At 31.8% G+C, this 24,918-nt stretch overlaps 1 protein-coding gene across 1 annotated transcript in view; it reads left to right on the forward strand.

Annotated features, from left to right (window-relative positions):
- LOC117175473 (Down syndrome cell adhesion molecule-like protein Dscam2) overlaps nucleotides 1-24,310 on the forward strand; it is a 203,877-nt gene extending 179,567 nt beyond the window's left edge. The window contains exons 18-26 of the mRNA XM_033365180.1: nucleotides 449-1,036; nucleotides 1,487-1,756; nucleotides 1,836-2,290; nucleotides 4,458-4,731; nucleotides 4,955-5,113; nucleotides 12,323-12,477; nucleotides 18,326-18,551; nucleotides 20,469-20,559; nucleotides 23,746-24,310. Of these exons, the coding sequence (XP_033221071.1) occupies nucleotides 449-1,036; nucleotides 1,487-1,756; nucleotides 1,836-2,290; nucleotides 4,458-4,731; nucleotides 4,955-5,113; nucleotides 12,323-12,477; nucleotides 18,326-18,551; nucleotides 20,469-20,559; nucleotides 23,746-24,007 (2,480 nt within the window). The 3' untranslated portion in view covers nucleotides 24,008-24,310. The remainder of the gene's footprint in view (nucleotides 1-448; nucleotides 1,037-1,486; nucleotides 1,757-1,835; nucleotides 2,291-4,457; nucleotides 4,732-4,954; nucleotides 5,114-12,322; nucleotides 12,478-18,325; nucleotides 18,552-20,468; nucleotides 20,560-23,745) is intronic.
- Nucleotides 24,311-24,918: the final 608 nt, after the last annotated feature.

A 24,918-nucleotide genomic window follows, 5' to 3' on the forward strand; every position in this document is an offset into this window, starting at 1 on the left:
GAACGTGTTATTTACATAAATAGCACGAGAATTCTGGATCAATCTGAAAAATCTCTATCCCATCCACACACTACTCCTTTCCCCTGCCGAGTGAGTCACGCCCACCCCGAAAGGGAAATGGCTTAATGGTGTAATAATAATAATAATAATAATATTGGATCCACCATTTTAAATTTTTCAATTTTGAGAAGCCCCTAAAGCTTGTCGGTAAATATTTCTGGCACTTATTGTCAGATCACTTGCATATCTTTCGCGCACGCACGTCTAATGTCACGCTCAAGTCACTTACCGAATTTAGAGTTAATTGAAGGGAGAGGCATTTGGCGAGAAATGGCTACTACTAAGAAACATATCATGCGTACAGCGCGCGAATTGTGATTGATAGTCTATTATAATTACCACCTGAAAATTCTAGAAACATTTAATAAATTTGTAATAAAAATTGCAGTTCCAGGTAGTCCACCTCAAGATGTTCGATGTACTGCCCTTTCATCGCAGTCTCTGCAAGTATCATGGGATGCACCACCAGACTCGAGCTTGAATGGAATCTTAAAGGGTTATAAGGTCATGTGGGAGAATATGGATCTCCTGACGGAAACTACAAAATCAGAAACGAAGCTCACAACGGCTTTAACGGTTGTCATAAATAATTTAGAGAAGCATGCGAATTATTCCGTTCAGGTTTCGGGATATACAAGAGCCGGAGATGGAGTAGCATCAGCTTCCATTTATTGTGTGACAGAAGAAGACTTGCCGGAAGTGCCCGCGGGTATTAAGGCGGTTGCGAGTTCGAGTAATTCCATTATAGTGTCTTGGCAGCCACCGCTGAGAAGCAATGGTGTTATCACGTCTTACAGTGTTCATGTTCATGGTCCGGAAGGGAAGTGGTTCCGCAGAGCTTTACCACCTCACCAAACGAGCTACCAGGCTGAGAATCTGACTAAAAGGAATCAATATGAATTTAGCATTGCTGCGGTAACTTCAGTTGGGGAGGGACCCAGAACTCCATCTGTTGCTGTCTCACCCTCCAGTGAAGGTAGGTGGAGTAATGTAATAATGGGAATAATTTCTCAAAGGGATATAAACTAGATCAGATAGGTTAAAGGATTGCTTGATTTTTGTTTTGTTTTGTATTTTTGAAGAATTTTTGAAACCTGACTATGGAGTTAGGGTAACAAGTAATGCACCAATAAAATACTGGGTATGAAACAAATCAATCCGGTCATGTAACACACAATTTTTTACCACTTTTTAACCCCTCTCCGACTTGTGGAAAAATCTGGACTTTTAAAGACACTCTCCCTTTTTTCCTCTGTCCACGTGGACTTATTTTCGGTTTGATAAAAATATGGATATTCTTGGTATTTAAAAATACTTTAGTGGGACTTGATTCGGAATCCTAATGAGATTGCAATGGTACCTTTTTGATTTTGAAGGAAATTTAATAGGAAAACTAATATTTCACTAATTATTCCAATTGATTCAGTTCGAGCAGCAGTATTTTCGTTCGGGACAACCCTCGTCGTTCCTTGGAAGCAGGATGTAACACTACCATGCCAAAGCGTTGGAAAACCAGAACCATCAATAATCTGGAAGCAATGGGGAGAGATGGTGAAACCATCCACACGGGTCTCCATGCAACCCGATGGCTCTTTACAGATAACGGATCTCCATAGAGAAGACAGCGGAAATTACACCTGTCTCGTTGAAAATCGACATGGCTCTGATCAAATCACACATCGTTTAACCGTTCAAGGTACGTAGACCTAAACGTCACTCAAGCGTGGGTGTTAATATGATTAAATTAATCACTCACATCCCTTCTATATCCACAGTACCTCCAGCTGCACCACTGTTACATGCTACTAGTTCCACAAGTAATTCCATAAACGTACAATGGAAAAATGGAGATGATGGTGGAGCATCAATCAGGGGCTATATTCTTCATTACAAACGCGAATTCGGTGAATGGGAAGAAGTTCGAGTGTCGCACAAAATAAACAGCTACCTATTATCGCAACTTTGGTGTGGAACAGACTATCAAATATACCTAACAGCCTACAATAGAATTGGCATGGGTTCTCCAAGCGAAATAGTAAAATCAACGACTGAAGGTTCTAAGCCTGCAGACTCTCCTGCAAGTGGAGATAGATTTATTACAGTTAATGTTTCTTGGATCATTCTTCATCTGCATATGTGGAATGATGGAGGGTGTCCTATCACTTTTTTTGAGTTGGAGTACAAGAGAAGTGGGGAGGAACTTTGGACACTTGTTTCTAATAATATTGAGGTATGTCTATATCATTTTTTCTTTAAACAGGATGCTTATTCCATAACACCGCCCTGAAAAAATTTCTTTCACTTTTGTCGAACAGTGTTTCCTCTAAGCCACATTCTTTGAGAATCCACTTGGGGATCAACCATAAATTAAGATACCAATTTGAGCAATTTTTGAGTACACTTCGCCCTCGTTTACAACTGTTGATTTGGTTACGCCACCCCCCCCCCCCCCCCCCCCCCCCCCCCCCCCCCCCTACCCAAAGCTTCGTAGCCTTTAGGTAAAATCCGATTTTACGTTTATACTTATTTTTGTGTGTGTTTATAGCGAATTAAGTTGCCAATGTGACAGTTAATCCGGATATTATTGAATTTTTTAACTAAGAAAGGTGAATATTCAAACAAAAATGAAATAGTTCAACTTTTATTTAAAAGTTTATCTATACAAAATGGTTGAATTATCAAATGAAAAATATGAAATTTTGATTTAAAAAGTTAATTTCGTACCATCAGAGACGAATTTTCAACAAAATACTAGAACTCTTAGCCCTAACAATAAATTTTTAACTAAATTACACTAATTTTCAACAACAACAAAAAATATTTCCTCACAAAATAGTTCAGTTCCAATAAGAAGTTAAATTTTTACTCAAAAGAGAACCATTTTCACCAAAAATGCAATGGGTAAATTTTCAAATAATAAAGTAATTTTTTAACCAGAAAAAAAGGAATTTTTAACAAAAAAGTTCAGTAACCAACCAAAGAGATGAATTTTTAACTAAAATTTTTAATCGTCAACCAACGAATGCACTTGTAAGAAAGTAGTTAACAACAAAAAGATTACATCTCTACCGAAAATCCTGAATTTTTAACAATATTCAAAAGTTCTCAACCAAAAAGTTGAATTCTTAACTGAAAAATATGAAAACCAAAAAACATATTTTTAACCAAATTAAAGAGTTCGCAAACAAAGAGTTGTATTTTCAAATATAAAAGATTAATTTTTCAACAAAAAGATTGATTTACTACCAAAACGGATGAATTATTAGAAAAATTAAAAAACCATTAAGCAAAAAGTTTATTTTCAACTTAAGAAGAATTTTTAAGCAGGAAAATTAATTTTTTATCAAAAAAAAACAAATTTTTAAACAATTCGATTAAAAAAGACGAACTTTTAATTAAATTCAAGAATTCTCAACCAAAAAGTTGAATTTTCAACTAAAAACATAAAATTTTAAACTAAAAAATTAATTTTCGTATAATATTATGTTAACTGGGACACCCCTCCCCCCTTCCCGCTACCATCCGTTGGTTTTGTGACCCCCCCCCCCCAACCATAAAGTAGTACCGTAGTTTATGGACCATGCCTTACAACGAACATTGTCCAATATCGTATTACCGCAAACGTTCTGCAAGAATAAAATGTAAACCGTCTTGCTGCCGTATATCACAGTGGGTGCAAGTACAGAATTACATGTTGCAAGTACGGCTTTCTTTGTCACATTTTCACTTTTGGTGATTTCTCCTACACTGCCGAAAACCTTTCTTCCCTCGCTTATACGTCTGTATATCTCTCAATTTATCTTTCCGTCATGAAAGCATAAACTTCCATGATATGTGTAGTTATCAACTTGGTATATCCTCTCTTCATCTAATATAAAGTTTCATACTGTTTTCTAATGCCTTCTTTCAAAAACAATAACATTAGTTTTACTTATGATAATATTAAGACCCAAAATCCTTATGCTAGTATTTAGTCTACTCAACATTCCATACAAATCATTAACTGATTCTGCCGTGACAATCTTATCATATCTAAACATCGATCTGACGTCAACACCTTCTTCTAATGTCAAACTAATTACTCAGTTGTCCATTTCTCTTTACATTCTCTTTACAACCTTATTGCTTTTCTTCATTTTAGGGACAAAACATTGACTCCATACTTTTTTTAGAACTTTCAAAGATTTACTTCCATCCACCTTATCAAAGGAATTTTCCAGATCAAAAAAGCACAGAAAATTTTTTTGTTTGCTCTGAAACTTTTTTTTGTAAAACTTTCCATACTAACATATCTGATCTGCACATAATCTTCCTCGCATAATACCACAATTTCGCCTACAGCATTTATCTCTTTTCAAGAAGGGAAATTATAAGATAGAAATTTTTTCTGTTTTCAGGTACAAAAGACTTATACACTTAGTGAATTGCAACCGGGAACAACCTACGAAGTACGAATTAGAGCGCACAACAATGCTGGTTCCTCGGTAGCAGAATATAAAATATCGACGTTACAGCCACACAGCAGTTCTACTGTACCTGCGATCGAAATCGATCATTTTATTCCGCAGCATACACCTGTATACTCGGATTTAAAACTTATTGTACCTTTGGTGTTGAGTTCGTTTGCAGTCATCTCTGCTGCTGGAGCTGTATTTTACTGTTTTAGAAAACGTGAGTATTTGTAATGATTAATAACCCATTTTCCAATTTGAAGTAAAATTTTCCTCTTGCTTTACTAGGCTCTAAGCTGCCTCTTTTAAATTCAATTAGGTTGATCACTTGAAAAAGTAATTTAGGTTTGTTTATTTCCATTAGTGGAAGAGTGAATAAGAAAACTAATCTTTTTATGGACATTACTTGCTAGTACTGTTTGCAAGTAACATTTTTAATGCAGGGCCTTTGATGGGTGACCTAGGAAGTCTACATGATGCACAGACTGCAGCTGCCTTAGATAATAAGCAAAATATGGAGCAACGTGAACAGTATTATGCGACTGTACGAAAACCCCTTCGATCGCCAATTCACGAAATGGGTACTTTGGAAAGGATACCAGGTGAAATTAGTAAATAATGTTTGATTACTCACATAATGGTTTTAGTCTCTGCCAAAGCGTATATTAACAATTTCACAATCCAAATATTCTTGACATCTACTTTCCTGGTGGGCTTCGATGGAACCCAACTCACAAGGATTATTAGGTACAATTTTGTAAAAATAACACCTAAATAGTAAATAATTCACATAAACTATTTACTTTTGCACCTAACAATATGCTTTGTATGCTAAATACCTTGCGATAATCAAATCCATTTAGCATGTTTAAAAATATGTGGGAAATTTTAAAAAATCTATATTTTCTAAATTGCTCCTTTCTGGTGCATCCAAATGCATCCAATCGGGACTTATATATCATTTAGAAAAAACAAGATTTTTACTCAAGATTTTGGATCAAAAATATGTTTTGACAGCTATAAATTATCATAGACAATGACCAAGAATTCGGATGCACCATAAAAAAGAAATTTTGAAAACTTAAAAAAAAAGTAATAAATAATGTTTTAAGATATTTGGTTATCTTAACATATTAAAATTATTGTGTCCCTATTTAGCTGCAAAACTAAGGAGTTAATTCCAATGATTCACCACATATCTGTTACATTCACAATACTATACTTAATAACCACCCCAAAACAAATAAAAAAGAAGTTTTTTCAAAAACGGATTCAACGATTTTTCCATGTAGATCTTAAAATGATCGCAGGGTCGAAAAATCTGGAAGGTGCAAAACTTGTTGGGTTTAGTTTCATCGAAGTCCACCGTAAACCTTGACCTGCCTTATTTGATAAGAAATATTACAGGGCTGCTACAAAATTCCAATTTCCAAATTACCTAAACTTTCTTGACTTTTCCCTGCCCGACTGTGGATCATTTATTCTCTTCCAAGAAAGAAACAAATTTCTACAAAAATACATGAAATTTCAATTTAGTAAGATCAATTTTAAGATAAAAAAATTTACCAAAAAAAAGAGTCTTTAATAAAATAGAAGCATTTTCAACAAAATAGTTGATTTTTAAACTAAAAAATATTTCTCTTTAATTGAAAATGGAATAATAAAAAAATCTGATTTTCAACCAAATAGCTCAACTTCTAACCAATTCGTTCAATTATCAACCAAAAAGATTAACTCTCCGCAAAAAATACCGTACTTGGTAATTTAACAAAAAACATACTAATTTTAAATAAAAACAGTTGAATTCAACAAAAAAGACGAATTATAAATAAAATAACACAACAATTTTTAAACCAAAAAGACTAATTTTCTACAAAAGAGTTGACTTTTCCAAATAAATAAAAATTGTTCAACAAAATAGGCATTTTTCAACAAAAACAAAAAAAAATAGTTTAATTAAGTCAAACAAAATGACTAACAAAATTGTTGAATTTCCCAAAGAATAATAAAAACTTTGATCAAGAAGATTAATTGTCTTCAAAAAAAAAGAAATTTCAACGCAATATTTGAATTTTGAACCCGAAAATATAAATTTGATAAAAATTAATTTTAAAACCGCACAAAAATAAATTTCCAATACTGAGATTAATTTTTTAACAAAAAGTTGAATTTTTAAAAAAATGCATTAATTTTCCATGAAATCGTTTCTTATAAACCAAATAGTTCAATTTTGGACTAAAAAAATGCATTGTTCACCAAGAAGTTTAGTTTTTTACCCAAAAGACGAATTTTTATCGAAGGAAACGAAGTTTTATTTACAGCAGGTTAATTTTAAGATAAAAATTATTTTAAACGATAAAGTAAAATTTAAGAAAAAAAGTAACATGTTTAATCAAGTATATAAATTTTCTACTAGAAAAGAAAATTTTTTAACATAATGCATACATTTTCAACCATACATTTTTTGAACTAAAAAAAATTCAGAACAAAAAATGAGATAATTAAATTGTATATAAAAAATCTGCATGCTTCGCGGGCACATTCTCATCGCGCCCTACGCGCGCGGCTTGAAGGTTTGAGCGCGCTTGGGGCGCGAGACGGTTGAATCGCGCGCTTCGCGCTCGATAATAAGTTACCTCGCGCTCGGATATTTATTCTTTGCATTTAGAATGATAGAAAAAAACTTTATCAAAAAGATCTCTTTTAGATGGCAGTATTTATATGCGTCTTCATGTTCTGAATTTTCTACTTAATTAAGTTTCTCAAAGCTCTGTAGGCTTTGAGGTACACATTCTCATCGTGACACTCGCACTGCGCGCTCGATTTTCGACCGATATTTGTGAACAGGTTTTGTTAAAACTTTTTTTTTCGTAAGTTCGTCGTTTTCCACACATTTTTTTAATTATTTTTTTTCAATGTTATTTTTCACGAATAAAACAAAAATTACGCGTCGTATCAAGAAGTGATCCTTAACGAAATTGTAGATCTTTTTTAGGATAACAATTTTTTTTAATTCTTCTTATTTCGTATCTTACATAGTTTGTTCATAAAATGGAATTTCTTATTTTTCATTATTTTTTTGCAATAAAAATTTTAGTTTTTAATTTTTGAAGAAAATCCAAAAATTTGTTATGATCTTGTAGGGCTTTCAAAAATAATTTTTTTTTTTAATATCGTACGTTTTTTGGCTTCAAATTTTGATCTTCGGTTGATTTAGACAATTTTGAAAATCCTATAACTCTGAGAATTTTCTTTTAATCGAAAAAAGTCATGAGGATAAATTGTTTGTCTAGTTCAATACTATAAATATGCGTACATAGAATTTTCAAATTCAGAAAAAAGTGGTCTTAAAAATTTTCAAAATGCGCTCACTTTTTGAATTTTTATCAAAAATATCTGGTTCACGAACTCGTCCTTTCTTTTAGGACCTAAAATAAGTTTGCCAAAAATGGATTTGATTTGCTTATTTTATTTAGAGTTATCGTGTTTACGGACGGCCGGTCGGACAGAGAGACAGACAGGCGCCATCGTGAAAACCTGATTTTCGGATTCAGGGGGTCTCTAAACGTGGAGATCCGTTGAAAATGTGTGATGTCAAATTTCCGACAATTTTAATACTTTCTCAATCATAAATGATGAGAATGTAAAAAACGCCAAAATTTTTGTATAAAATTCAACTACGCGTCCAAGTCATGATTAAAGAGAATACTACGCAACTCATAAAAAAAAATATTCATAAAAATTTGTAATTTTTTTTCACGAGTTGCGTAGTATTTGCTTTAATCATGAGAAATTTTAAATAAATCACTTTTTGATTGGACGCGTAGTTGAATTTTATACAAATTGTGGCATTTTTTTAACTAAAAAAAAAAATTTTTTCTATAAAATAGTTCAATGTTAAGTCACAGAAAAAAATTTTCAATATATAAAAAAAATTTTTTATTACGATGCTGCATTAATCAAGGAGTTAAATTTGTAACTTAAAAAGATTCACTTTCGATGTAAAATTTTGTAGTTGATATTTCAACAAACCAGATTTTAAATAAAAATAAAAAACTCGAGAATATTTACGTTTAACGAAAAAGTTGATTTACAACCAATCAATTCTATTTTCAAAAAAATAGTTAAAATTTCAGTTAAAAGAATTAACTTCCAAAATATACACCAATTTTTGCTTAAACAGCTTTTGTTGAATTTTTTTCCTAGCTTGTGTTGTTTGTCCAAACATTTAATTGTTTATTATTATTGTTTTTAATGAATAAAACTAAAACTGCGTATCCTATCAAAAAGTGAGTAATAATAATAAGTTTGTAAATCTTTTTTGGGAGCACAATTTTGATTCACGCATCTTTGTTCATATGTATCATACATAGTTTGAGCACAATATTATTTTTTTTATTGTTTCTTATTTTTTGTGCAATAAAAATTTGAATTTTCAATTGGTCAATTATATTCAAAAAGTTGTTATGAAAATGTTGTAGGACTTTCAAAAAGCAATGTTTTTCTTCTCTCTACCTTTTTCAAACCGTGCGTTGTTTGTTTAAAAATTTTAATTATCGATTGATTTTTAAAATTTTGTAAATGTTATAACTCAGATCATTTTTTATCGTAAAAAAGCTTTAGATGTACTACCAACAGTCATACATAGAATTTTTGAGTCTTAAAAGAATTCTCAACACTTTTTAAAAAGCTTTGACTTTTTGAATCACTATCCTAAATGGCTTTTTAACGAATTCGTTCTTTCTTCTATTACCAAAAAAAATTGTGCAAAAGTTGGATTTGATCCGTTCATTTTTTTCGAGATTTTTTTTTGCGTTGTATATTGGTTTTAAATATTAATTTTCGATTTTTCGCATACTACTTTCGAGAAATATAAATAAAATGACTAGTCCTAATGAAAAATGGTTAAGTGAAAATTTATAGGATTTTTCAAAATATAATATTTCTTGTTAATACTTTTTCGTATTTTGCGCCATTTGGTTCGAAATCTAAATTTTGTAGCGTCAAAGGACCCCGCACTAAATGTATGGGAAAATGGCTTTCGGTGGATTTAGCTGAAACTTTGTAATTTTTAAGGTTATAAGTGCCGGATGAAATATCCGTAAAAAAATCCAAAAAAGTGGACAGTTTTAGCGCTATCCGGCGCTAAGCGCTCAAGATCAGTGAATAAAACGAATCACAACAGATTTTGTTACAAAAGCGATGTCAACATAGAAATCACGGTTCAGATCGTGGTCTGTCATATTTTTGCCTACACCGTTGACTCATATAGCGCGCTTCTCAAAACGATCAAACGCTAAGCGCCCAAGATTTTAACTTGACTAATTAATCACTTCTTTAAAGGCAGAAATGGTACCCAAAGTAACATTAGTAACTAGTGCGCACATCGATAATAACAGTGTACCCTTCGCCAGAGGGCCGAACGCTAAGCGCCCATGATCAGCGAATATATGAGTCAACGCGCTATATGAGTCAACGGTGTAGGCGAAAATATGACAGACCACGAACTGAACCGTGATTTCTATGTTGACATCGCTTTTGTAACAAAATCTGTTGTATTTCGTTTTATTCACTGATCTTGAGGCTTAGCGCCGCATAGCGCTAAAACTGTCCATTTTTTTTTGGATTTTTTTAACAGATATTTCATCCAGCACTTATAACCTTAAGAATTACAAAGTTTCAGCTAAATGCACAGAAAGCCATTTTCCCATACATTTAGTGCGGGGTCCTTTAGGTTAATTCCAATACTTTATCAATCATAAATGATGAGAATGTAATAAATTATGATAAATTTGCATCTCCTTTTTGGGCGAACAATTTTTGTCTATCGATTAGTTTTCGTACCTTTCGTCGTTTTCCACAAATTTTTTATTTTTATTTTTAATGTCATTTTCATGATTAAAACCAAAACTACGCGTCTTATCAAAGTAATTCATAGCAAATTTGATGATGTTTTTGTTTTCAATGTTATTTTTCACGAATAAAACAAAAAGTACGCCTCTAATCAAGAATTGATTATTAATTAATTTGTATTTTTTTGGGGGGTTAAATTTTCGTCAATTCATCTTTGTTCGTATTCTGCATAGTTTGACCACAAAATAGAATTTTTTGATTTTTCATTATTTTTTGGGCAATCAAAATTTGAATTTTGGATTTTCTAAGAAAATCCACTAATTTTTCATGAAGGTCTTATAGGGATTTTAAAAAGCAATGTTTTTTTTTCTTGACATTTTTCATATCTTGCGTTGTTTAGGTTAAAATTTTGAATTTCGGTTGTTTCACAAGATTTTGAAAATGCTATAACTCTGAGAATTTTCTTTTAATCTAAAAAAGTCATTAGGATAAATTGTTTGTCTATTTCAATACTAGAAATATGCGTACATAGAATTTTCAAATTCAGAAAAAAGTGGTCTCAAAAATTTTCAAAATACGCTCAGTTTTTGAATTTTCATCAAAAATGGCTGGTTAACGAACTCGTCCTATCTTTTAGGACCTTAAAAAAGTGTGCGAAAGATGGATTTGATCCGTTCATTTTTTCGAGAGTTATCGTGTTTACGGACGGCCGGACAGCCGGACAGCATGACAGCCGGACGGACAGACAGACAGACGCCATCGAAAAACCCTATTTTCCGATTCAGGTGGTCTCGAAATCATAAATGATGAGAATATAAAATTGAATTAAATGAAAAATGGAATGTTTATGAAAATAATTGAATTTCCAGCCTCATGACTAAATCTTATTCCAAAAATGATGAATGTTAAGCAAACAAAACTTCTCAACTAAAAAAAAATTACTTTTCAATTTTTAAAAAAGTAGTTCGACTTTCAATTAATGAATCTTTTTCCCAAAAAAATTGATTCTTAACGAAAAAAGTAATAGTTGATATTTCAAACAAAAATCATTTGAATTTTCAATCGAAAACAATTGAACTACTACAAAAAATACGAATTAATATTCAACCAAATTGGTTAAGTTGAAATTAGAATAAATCTAATTTTTTACAAGCAAAAGTTAAATATTCAACCCAAAAATAAGAATTTTTTACTATAATAATTTTATTTGCAACTCAAAAAAGACGAGGTTTAAGCAAATTAATAATTCACAAGAACTTCATTTATATTAATACTATTTAAAATACTATTTTTCTATGTAAATTTATACATTTAAATTTTAACTGCGTTTTATCTACTTACATTTTTATTTTAAAAATGAAGTTTATTAACCTCTCTAATTAACCTCGAACTGTTGACAGATTTCCAATTTCACAATGCAAAAGAAGAAACAAATAACGTACTTGCTCCTTAGTCTGTTTTATAATTATTTTTTCATAATTTATCATTAAAAATAATAAAAATATAGAATTTTCGAACCATCTAGGTTTATTCAAGGAAAATTTAATATTGTCTCTTATTACTGAAAAAAATCAACAAAAGATTGAAACAACCATGAAATAAAGTTTTTGAAAAGCACGTTAGTTTCTTTAAGAATAATTAATTAAAGCAATATATTGCAGATGTTGGTTTTTCGATCTACTGATCCACGTCGTGGAGCGAAAACTAGTTTTAAATAAACTTATAGATCATTAGATCGAAAAACCAACATCTCCAATATATTTGACATTCCCTGACTTTCCCTGACTTTCCCTGACTTTTCCTGACCAGTTTTAAATTCCCTGAGTTTCCGTAACTTTCCAGCAATCTTTGACATGCATCTATGTTTATCTTTATGGGATTTCCCAGAGTCTACATAAAAGAGCCTTGAGACTTATTCATAGAGATTAATTCCTGTTTTGTTTACCGCCTGATTACAGAGTACTCGGAAGATATTTATCCCTATGCAACATTCCAGTTAAAGGAAAGCGTACCTGCAAGTGGCGATAGTCGTTGTGACTCTGCTGCCCCACTTCAAACTTTTGTCTATCATGATCCGCGGTTATCAGCTGCTGACACACTCCAGTTGCGAGAGGTAATTTAGAATTATTAATCTCACATTATCAGCAAGTGCCTGGAAAATTTTCTGTAGTTGCATGTTCATCCTAAACATCTACAAACATCATGGAATAAAAGTTCAATACAAATGAAATAATCTCCAAATAGAAATCTAAAATCATAGAAGAAAAGTTTTGCACTTTTTAACTTAAAATTAACTTAGTTGATTTATATTTTTAGGGACAGGGAAATTTTCAAAATAGATTGAGAAGAAATTGTTAACTCTGCTTTCTTCCAAATTTCATTATCTGTAGCTGGAATAATCATTTATTGAATCTAATCTAAGTGGAATGCATGAGTTTCTCAATCTGACATATAAACAGATCTAATGATAATAATCTAATTTCTTTTAAACGTGGGGTTACCGACTACTGAATTCAGGTCTAAATCTGTTTCTGAATTTTTTTGAATTCTTGATCATTTCTTTAACTCTTTTCAAATCTTCAAAATCTACTAAATTCTTTCGATTTTCTTAAAATCCTTCATGTATCTTTTTCATTTATCTTGAATTTAGACAATTTTAACTATGGGTGAATTAGGAAGGTTGGATTCAGGTGAAAATTTTAATTCGGAAAACTGAAGTGATGCCTGTAACATTTCAAAAGCTTTCTCTCAAATTGTAAATCTGACACTTAAAACTGACTAATTAAAAATCCAAATGAAAGTAACTGATTTAATTTACCATCATTCCCAATTAAATACTCAGTAAGAAACTCAGTTAAATTGACTAAAAATCTGCTGAATTCTAGTAAAATTTACCGCATTCATTTGGATACTTATACATTTATTTCAACTTTTACCCATTCACTTAAATTCTTCTTATTTTTTCACAAGTCAAAAATAGGATTTTCTTGGGTGGAACTAAAACTTGGCCAAAATGTAGCCCTATTGAACGGTAGTTCATGGGAATAAACCTTTTCCCACTTGAACAAATATTTATCGAAGGGTAAGGTCAATTTTTTTTGTGTGCGAAAAGGCTCTTTTTCGGATGTACTTAACTGCTTTCGTATGACATAAAAAAAATGTTGATCTACATGTTTTTTTTATCTATAATTTTTTGTACAGTATATCGAACGGATATAACAATTTTTACGTCCGTTCAAAATTTGACCATCATTCTTGAAAATCAAATAAATATTTTGGTTTAAAAATAAATCTTTGGATTTTCAATTACGAAGCCTTGAAGGGAAGAATGTATTTTTTTCGGGAAATTAAGTTTGTTCATTTTGTTTCAGGCTAACCGTCTATTCCAAAGAATTGGTGTTTTTTTAATTATAACGCAACCATTTTTTTAAACACAGTTTTAAAAGAATTTGTTCTACCCTTTTCAATTATCATGAGTATATTTTTAAACCCTTGTTATTTGACATTCAAAAACGAACGAATAATATTTTTTCCCTGAAATGATGTATTGACTTTCATTTTTGAACGTCAACTCGATTTTTTTTGAATTGCTTATAATCACTCAAACTTACGGGAAAAATATAATCGAAACTATAGTGAATAAATTAACTTTTTTATTTTTAAAGAGTGGGCGAGATAACCCTACGGTAGATAATAAACCTGCAGTAGATGATCATTAATTAGCAGTACAAATGTATATAAAATAATTGATTGTAATTTTAATTTATTAACGCCTATTGTATTTTGACTATTAATTGAATTAAATTAATTATTCTAAATTTACAGGTTTCCCTGAAATAGAATAGACCAAATTTTATTTCTCAAACAAAAAAACAATAATAGAAATCAACGTTTGTCTTTAAAACCTTTGAAAGTAATAATCTTAATCTTTCTGTAGGACCAACAAATACAGAAAAATTGGTCAAGCTTAAAAAAAATGTATTAAAAAAAATGTAAATTAAATTCTTGAATTGGTCAAAATGATTAGGACCATTCCATATACCGTACAAAAATGTATCAAAACATAAGGTTCAACATTTTTTTATCCGAGATGAAAGCAGTTAGGTATACTCGAAAAAGATCCTCTTCGCACAAACTCGAAAAATTAAACCTCCTCGCCTTCATTAAATATTTACTCTGTTGACAAATATTTCCCATAAACTACCGGCCAAAAGAAGTACACTTTGCCAAATTTAATTTTAATCGATTTTTCGGGTGGTTAAATTTGAAGAAATATACCCCAGTAATCCTGTTTAATTTTCTTGGATTCTCAGCAGTCGCTTCAGTTCTACTAATTTAATTAACTTTTCTTAATTTCTTGAATTATTCAGAATTCACATTAATACTACTCAATTCAATTCAATATTGATTTATTCTTTGCATTTACTTGATTTCTTTTTAATTTCTTTAAATCCTGCTACGTCCAATTTTACTCTTTTGAATTTGCTTGCATTCCTTTGAATCCACTTAAGTTCTATTGAATTCAATTAAATTTTCTATGCATTACATTAATTGAAGTTCCTTGAATTCTAATATATTCACTTGATGTCTTTAGCATTTCCTTAAAATATTCTAAATTCACTTTAATTCCTTTGAACTTCCTTGGATTCTTCCTAATTCCCTTTCATTCTACTATATTCCATGGACTTTTTTTAATTCTTTTTATTATTCTGTATTTACAATTATTCTACTAAATGGAATTTTGGTCAATTTTTCGGGTCAGTTGTATTCTTATTCATTTTCTTACATGCTTCTGAATTTAATTAGTTTTTCTTCATTCTTGTTTTTCTTTTGAATTTCTTTAAATACCCATTTAATTCTTTTAAATTCCTTGAACTCTTGAATCCACACGTACTTGAAAATTGCTGTTAGTGAGCCCCTTGCTTTTGAATCAAGATTTTTGTTCAAAAGAATTTTGCAGTATATTTTACTTAATAGTGTTTGTTATATGTCATGCCAATATCATACAAGCCAAATATAAGGGAAGTATTTTTGTGGTTTTATCATTTGGTTACTACAATATAACCGGATTGAATGAGGAAAACCAAGAAGTATGTTCAGCGACGTCTTCCAGAAAATGATTTATTTCAAAAATAATAACGCGTTTCGAAACCAGACAGATTTCCTTGACGTCATTGCTTAATGTGATTGCTTAACATCATTGCTTAACGTTAACCAATAATTTTGTGAAATGTATTACTATTTTTTTCAACAAATCATTGAGTGGAAGATGACTCTGAGAAATAAGTTTTTCCTTATTTTTGTCTGTAATATTTTCTGATGAGTTTCCTTTCAAAAGATTTATTTTTTAAATTAAAATAACTCAATATCGGCAAAAATAGATGAATAACAAATAAGCTTTAAGCACATTTAGATGCATGCACAGCACAAAAGTATTGAGGAAAAAATGTAATTGATATTTGATAAAGCAAGAATTTGAGCAACATGGTCAAGTCTCCTGATACTAATTCTCATCAAAATTAAATCAAGAACCAAATAAAGAGTAAGTGAAGTTGAGGATTCAATTTGATTAAAAAATTTTATTGATATAAATCGTCGGTATTCATAATTTGCAGTTCTTTATTCAATACTGAATAATACAACAGAAAACGAAGTTGAATGTACATCAGAAAATAGATAAATCAGGTCCATAAAGTTATTTTCACATGGATGTTAAAAATGATTACTTTATCCAGGTAATTATTCAGATTCCGGAGTTCCAGTTCCATACATTAGCAACCCTATAAGGATAATACGAGATAGAAAGTAGGATATCATTTAGAATATAATAAACAGAATGATTTATCTGGTATCAATGTTCATCTTAACTTACGTTAGATTTGAGAATTGGTTAAATTTTATAGGGACAAAGATGTTTTTTAAATGTTAGATTATTTAAAAAAAGACGTATTTCACTTTACGTTGGCTCTATCTGGATTCTGAGATCTGATGATATTCAGGTACGTAAAGTCGTGAATCGATTATTCGTGCCATTCCAAAACTTCTACTGACCTTCATACATAGTTCCAATTATTATTAAACTAGTCCTTCATTGCATAAATTGAATAGTTCGCTGTTTTTGCGAGTAGAAAAAAATTCGACTATGATTTGTTATACATTAGCATTGCAACCAATCATTTCGCGACTGCTGGTCCCCTCTTGCTTCCTTTTCGCAAATATTTTCATTTGGCAACACTGAAAAATCCTGAGTTTAAGATGATCCAACCAAAATAAAAAAATGACATGCAAAAAAAATGAACTTCATATGGTTCAAACTGAACCAGATTTCGGTATAATTGAGGGGCCAGATTATATAGCAGCCTATCAATTTTTTTCGCTGAGCGGCGTTGGCCCCAATACTTTTTAAACAAGTTTCGAATTTTAATTGTAAAAGGCAAAAAAAGTTGTGCATTTTTCTGTTCTCAAAGTAAACCCCGTTTATTAGAAAACAATTTTTTGTGGTTTTGGACTCCTCACCACAATTCAGCCAAATTTTGTAACTTTTTGATGAAATCTCAAGGAAGTTTCTTTATAATGCTCTATGACTGTTAGAGTGAATAACATCTAAACATCATATCTTTGAGCTAATTATGAGTCAATCAAATTTTGAACAACAAAAAATATTTAGCAGAAAAGTTGCTCAGAAAGGTATATATATGTTCATTACGGATAAAGTTGTTGAAAATAAGTCATCATTAGGAAATAATAAAGGTATTTTTTTGGCTATGTGGTCCATTTTTCGCACATCTGTGCCAATTCAACGCGTTCACGTGGAAATGCAACTTCCACGAAACAATAATTTCGGAATTCAATTAACTAAATTTTTTTCTATAAATTATCTTTTTTTTATCATTTTCGACTGATAGCGCATAAATGCCCTATGAGTCAAAGACGATGTAGGGTTAAAAGAAAGAGTACGAGAAATAATTTTAACACAATATTTTGCTGTGTATTGGTTTGTTTGATCTTGAGTTTTGTAAACTAATTCATACATCTTAGATTTTGTTAGATTGCAACGCAATTTCAATACATCATCCATACATTATTAAGAAATGTCATAGCTTGAATTCCGACATAAGCGCGTCGAGTTGATACATATGTGCGAAAAAGGAGCACCGCCATAAAATTAAAACTTTCTTAAGTTTTTAATAATGATTTATTTTTCATAATTTTTCCCTTTAGAAAGCATATTATCTATATCTTTTTAAAAACTCCCTTTCTATTAGGAAACTACTAGAAGTTTCTTGTTGCTCAAAACTCATTCGACTTTCCATAATATTTAAGAGATAAATGCATGATTTAATCGAATCTGAAATTTTATAACTTTAAAAAAAAATATTGATTTGTTATTTACTCTGGTAGTCTTTGAACACCATAAGGAATATTTCCCATTAAAGTATTCTAAGAATTGTCTGATTTACTTTGAGTTGAAATCAAGAGAAACAACAAAATTCTTTTTAAAAAAATTGGTTTTTTAAAACGGCAAAACCTGCCGCTTTTTCCAGAAAAAACAAAATACGCAATTTAATTTGATATAAGTATATATCATTTTCAAATAAAAATCCGTAATTTGTTTGAAAAGTGTCCATAGGCCAACTTCGTTCATCGATACAAATCTATAGGCTGTTATAGAATCCGGCCACTCCATTTTAATTGAGTTTTTGTTCATAAACACCTGAATAATTTCATACTGAACCTGCATTCGGTTCAAAATAACCACCAGTTCAACTTAAATCGAAATTTGGTTCCTTTAAACAGGATCAGGTTCTTATGAAATGTTATTTTTTGCATGGTAATTAAAATTCTTTTTGGATTACATTGAACTCAAGTTTTTTTTGTGAATTGTTGCTCAATCAGTCATGACCCGAACGATCATCATTAAATCCAATGAAATTGAATCAACCAATTCCGTCTGATTGCAGTCGGATTGCAACCGGTACACTAAGGTGCGCGGAGGCCGTTCGTCCTCTGCGCCATTGCATAAAACGCACAAGACCAATCAGGGAAAGTCCGAGTCGGAGGAGTACGACACCCTGGGCTCGGACAGCGACACGGAAGTCGGGACCAGCAGCCGAACTGAGTCTTCCAATCACCTCGTCGATTCGCACCTTTCGGCTTCTGTAGCTGCGGCTGACGCGCGTGTTCACAGTACGATAATTATCACTTTTATCGATGTTCAATCTAATAAGCAATCTAATTTTACACACTAAAACGAGCTTATGGATTAAAAATTATTCAAGATAGTCGCTATGTGCCTACAAAAATGGTTTCATAGCCTATTGAAAGGCTAATTAAGTCGTTCAAATCTCCTTTCTCCTTCTATCCTTCCCTTTTTTCTTTCTCCTCTTTTTTATCCTATCCTGTCCTATCCGATCCTATCCTTTTCGATCATATCTTATCATTCACTCCACTCTCCCTTTCTCTCGCCAACCTACTTCCTGCAATCCCATGTCTGCCCCACTCTTGTCCCTTACAAGCCCAACCCCATCATTTTCCTTAATTCCCATCTCTACGCTTTCTTTCCTACTTCCCCACACTGCCTAATTCCCCTCCCATCTAGCCTCCCTAAGCCCCTATCTACCTCTATCTACTTTTCATCACTTAATCCTCATACTTCTCAACCCTCTCCACCCCGGCTAACCCTGCTTATCCTTATTCGTACTCCCTTCACTCTTTTTCTTCTACTTCCCTCACTTAATCTCATTCCTCCGCATCTTATACACCTGCACTTGATTTCCTATTGATAATTCTCCCATCACTTGACCTACTTTCCAATCCAACTTATTAAACTTTCCCTCCTATACAACTTCGCCACTTCCCTCTCTTCTATAACCATCCCTATCACTTTTCTCACTTCCTTTAATCTACCCGCCCCTACACCCCCTACACCCCTTTATACAAACATGCATAAGCCCTTCCATACCCCTTTCCTACTTTTCATCACTCATTCCGCTTACTTCCCCACCGATCCCCCTCCTATTCACACCCTTCCTTACCTTCTTTGCTAAACCCTGTTTAAACTATCCTTACTTTACGGCCCCTCTACAACTTCCCCTAAAATTCCCTTCCCACTGACTCTCCTTCCCATTCTCTACACCTACCTCGCTTCTTTCCCTTCCAAACCCAACCTATCACCTTCCTTAGTCTCCCCTCTATACTTACCCGCCACTACTTCTCTCCTGTGTCAGCATTTATCAGCCCTTAACTATCCCTTCCTACTTTTCATAACTCCTCGTTCCATACCATCCCTATCTTTACGTATTCGTCCCTTCTTCCGCTTCCCACCACTAGTTCGACTTCCCTAACTTTTTAAACTTATTTCTGCTAACCTCTTCACCATTCATTTCCCATCTCCTCGTTTTCCTTAACACTTCTACCCACAGTTGCCCTACTGCCTCTCCCCGTTTCCTATACTCCCCCCTGACTGCACTTCCTCTCCCGGTAAAAAATTATGACGAACGAACGAAAGGACGAACCCCCCTACCAAAACCATAAGGATTTTTGCCCGGGGCCGCAAAAACCATAACTGTAAAAGTAGGAATTAACACAGCAAAGGAAAATAGAAAAGTATAAATTAGAGTTTCAGGTTTAGAAGGCCGGATGGAAAGGGCTGAACTAATAGAATCAATTTTTTACCTAATTATTAATTAATGTTGATCAATTGAAACCTATATATTACTAACAATAAGAGTTATAATAATAATAATAAGTATTTATTAAGTTACTAACCAAGAAATAAAGAATTAGGTATCGAAAACAAGTTAGAGGGTTTGAGGTACATTATTTTGCATTGTTTTAGACGATATGAAATCAAGTGTTAACTTTATGATTCAGTAATTTTTAATATATTACCTTCAGTATTTTCTCGTATTGTCAAGAGCGAAAGGTGTTATGGATAACATTTTAAAAAATTCACTGGTATAGAATTCATAATCTTTACAATTTAATTCACCGTTATTCGCATATTGTCTTTAACTAAATAAAATAGGATTGAGATGATTTTTAATAAATAAAATATTATTGAATACATTGCTTTATAGTAATTATTGACAAATTGTTTTGCAGACTTCCTGTACCATGGACCAGAATCTAGCACGTCTACAGAACCCTCACCGGTTTTTGAGAGAAAATCGTTTCCTGGAAGGGGACGACCCAAGTATGTATTATTTAAAAACGCAGTTCAAGTAACAAAAATTTTTAATAAAAGCAAATAAATTTTATCAGAATAAAGACTGCAAAAAGTCAGTCCATAGTTAAATGCTTAAACAAGATACCATGAAAGTAATATTTTTTCAATCAATTTAAAAAGTGATTCATCTTTTTTCAGATACTGTTTATTTAATTTTTATTTCTTAATTTCCTTAATAAGACTTCATATTTTTTAAATAAATCAATATTTTGTCTAATTTTTTATGTCAAGGAATATTTTTACCGCATAATTTTCTATTTCTTTTTAGTGAAACTTAAACTAAAACATATAAATTTTATTATTGTCCAAACTTTTTAAATTATTTAATCTAACTATAAAGCAGCAATTACGGCTGGTCAAATTCTAATTTTACCGAAGAACTGAATGAAACGATGTTTTATTAATTTAACTGAGACTTATTCACATCTAAAGTTTAATAAACTTCAAGTAGTATCAAATCCTTCGTAGAAAAGGGATTAACGGGAAAAATAATGTCAAGATTCTCGAATTCAGTTGTTTCAGGTGATTTTTCTAATTTAAGGAGGATAAAAGAGGACATGGGTAAAAAAGGGAATTGATTGTCATTCCTGAAATTAGGATCCGTACAAACTTTGAACAAAAGTAAGAGATCTAAAAAAGTTCAGCTGATTTAGGGCGTATTTTGAACTGTTTCACACCTAATTTCTATTTCGAATATTTTTGATAATTCAATCAGGTTCTTTTTACATTTTTTTTATTTCGTAAACCTAGAATTCTAAACTGTTTGTAAAATATTGCATGTATGTACACTTATACTAGCTCATAGGCTATCACCGAGGGGCATCTCACTCAGGATTCACAAGCAGCATTCACGAGTTATTCCGTCCGAAATCAGACAGACCACAATCAGGTGGGAATCGGTAAGAATTCTGAGTAAAATGAATCCTAATGACTCGTAATGATTCCAAAATGAATTCTAAGTGGGATACGCCTCGGCTATCACTTTATCTTACAAATGATCCAAAAAAGTCTAGTTAAAAATTGAACAGAAAATACTAAGAATAAACTTTGCTGCAGGAAATTTTTTAGAGTGATAAAGTTTTATTTAGCCAACTTCGCGTCTTTGAAAAAACATGTGTTTGTAATGGAAAACCCCAAGAAAGTTTAACCGATATTTTTGTAAAGTTTATCCTGTGAAGTTAATTTTTGTTGCAGAAAATATTTCGTCGGAAATCTATGTAAAGTTTATCTTCTTTCTTTTCTGTGTATATAGCTTCTTGAAATATAATCAATTGTATCCTTTCAAGATGCTTATATTGCTTAATTCAATCAATTTTTTCAAAAATATATAAAAAATCGGCTACAATACTATATAGTTTAACGAACTTTAACATTTTATTTTTAAAAACGTTTGTATTTAACTAGCCGAATACGTAAAGAACATGTTTTATGAGATTATTAAGCTTGCTGAGCTTCACAATAAAGAATAATGGGGGTTTGTCTCTAAAATTGAAGAAATATAATTTTTACTGATTCAAAATCTCATTGTTTTGAAAGCGACGCGAAATATAAAAAAAATTAAATTGATTGAAATGACTAAAATAGCATTTAATGTGACGAACTTTAAGATTTCATTTTGAAACAGGTTTTTTTATTTGAGTATCAATATTCAAATTCGTCCCTCTTCCTGAAATCTATAAAATAATACCCTTACCAGCTATAAATCTTGTTTATTTAAACAAATTATAAAAATAGAATTAAAAAATCGATAAAAATCGAATAATGTTACTTCAAATACAAAAGATAAATGTTTGGTAAACGTATCATTTTATAGATTGCAGGAAGGCGGCGAGTTTGAATATTGGTAATCAACTATAAAAAAAACTGTTATGAATAGAATCTTGAAGTTTGTCAAACTAAATGCTATTTTAGTCGCTTTAATAGATTTTTTTTTATTTTTCGAAAGTCTTCGTTAAAACGAACAAGATATGCATCTGGGAAGGATACATTTTCATAGAATTCAGGAAGAAGAACAATTTCGAACTATGAATTGCTATTACTTTTCGCCACGTTTTCAAGAAAAATGAGATTTTGAATCGGTAAAAATTAAATTAAATCAATTTTAGAGAGAAACCCCCATTCCTCTTTACCTTTTGAAGCTAAGGAACCTTAATAATCACAAAGAAAATGTTCTTTATATAGTAAATGAACGAAAAACAAACGTTTTTAAAAGTAAAATGCTAGAATTAGTTAAGCTGAAGGCTATTTTAGTTGATTTTCATAGATTTTTTGTGTATTCTTTTAACAAATGTTCGAATTATAATAATTAGATGTAATTCAAGTCCAAAATATATTAAATCCCAAATAAGTGAGGCTTGGCCAGGGGGGCAGGTCCGAAGAAAATAATATTTACAAGTGCTTAGGTGACACACATATCAAAAGTTTCAACGATAAATGTTCGGCAATGTAGAACAGCCACTTATCTTGTGGGCTACATGGAAGAAAATATTAAATATTATTATTATCAATTCGGCCGGTATGCATATTACAGCTTTCTCTATTTTTGTTCTAAATAACTTATTTCTCTTGCTGGATATATTTAAAGGTAATTTTCCAGTACATAATATACCATAGAAGCGAACCATCATATTTTCCTATCTTTAGATGTTTTTATTTTCATAAAAAGCTGCCGTTGGCTTTGCCCACAGGTGGGGACAAAGCCGACGAAATTACAGCTTGTTAAAAACAATTAAATTACCAAATCATTGTTTTTTCTCATGTGATTAAAAATTATATAAATATGATATAAAATAATGTAAAAATCGAGATGAGGAAAAATTGATAAATTCATCTTATTAACTTTAAAAAAATCATTGACTTTTAACCGGTTGATGCTACCCACCCCCTTACCCTATTTCAGGAATCAGATTTTTAATGGTTAAAAATAAAAAACCTTTTTTCTTACAAACGCATAGCACAATTTTTTTCTTTCTTGTCTCAAAATAACCGGGGCCATTCCCGAAACACGTATAAAAGAGAAACTGGTTATGCAAGTACTTTTAGGTTGAACTTAATCAAGGCTAGCCTTATCTTCCAGGGGTCTTTATACCTTTTTCCCATATACCCCGCTTTGTAAAATATTTCTGAAATTGCAAAAAAAAGATATTTTTACAGGGTGTTACAGTTGGCGCGTTATACCAGCGAGGAGGCCCGGTCAATCTTCGGGATCAACAGGTCTGGCCATTCCAGGCACCAGTCGAGCTCTGTCTTCCGGGAGCACCAGCAGCAGGAGCGTGACGGATCGGGATTGTTCATCCCCAAATTGGATCCACCCTCGGGTTTCTCCGACGCGCATGAATTGAGCGAAGCCGAATGCGACTTAGATCGAGGACGAGGTGGTCAACGAAATCTTCGTGACTTCATTATCGCAGTGTAAATAAAAATGATCGTAAGCGTGTTTTTTCGTGAATTATCACTGAATTTATTACATAATTCGTTTCGAATTACATCGACGTAAGCAGAATGGATACTGAACTGCCACTATCAACACGCGCAAAGCGCGTAACATACTCGGTCTTAATACGTAATTTCAAAATCTGACATTCGCGCGCCAAGAAGTTGTCTTGTTGATATATCGTATACTTTATAACATATATGTACATTGTTTAATACGAGATTCGTACACTTATGTTTCAAACGATTTTAGAGATTGTTTATATTCTATTTACTTTGTAAAATATACAAAAAACTAATTGCGGTTTGGATATACATTTGGGTTTCTTTATTGGCGTATTTCCTGTCATTTCTTTCCATATTCCCTATTTTTATAACGTTCACTACTGTTTTTTATATTCTTATCACTTAATGTTAAAAAAATTACATTTTAATTTTACATTCATGTTTTTTCCTACTAAATAAAATGAACAAATAAAGTACATGGCAGCGTGCCCAGAGGTAGACCGCGGAAAGACGGGTTAGAATGTGTGAATAAGACCCTAGCTAGAAGAGACATAAGAAGACACAGAAACACGAGAGTCTGATATGAAAAAATGCATAGACATAAAAGAAGCTAGAGAAGTATGCCAGGACAGGAAATTATGGCGGCAAATAGTTAATAAAAAGAGTGTCAGTAAAGTGAATGACGCATGAAACAAAAGACCTTGGCCACTAATGGACCCAAGTGGGGAACCTTACTTAACGACTTTGTGAGGATCTTCACTTGGGGTGATTCCTAGAGAGATTGATCAGCAACCTGGATCGGAACAGTGTTGCGGAACGAAATTTATTATTTACATAAATAACACGAGAATTCTGGATAAATCTAAAAATTCTCTATCCCTTCCACAC

Source organism: Belonocnema kinseyi, chromosome 6 (assembly GCF_010883055.1).
Source record: "Belonocnema kinseyi isolate 2016_QV_RU_SX_M_011 chromosome 6, B_treatae_v1, whole genome shotgun sequence".
NCBI classification, from domain to species: Eukaryota; Metazoa; Arthropoda; class Insecta; order Hymenoptera; family Cynipidae; genus Belonocnema; species Belonocnema kinseyi.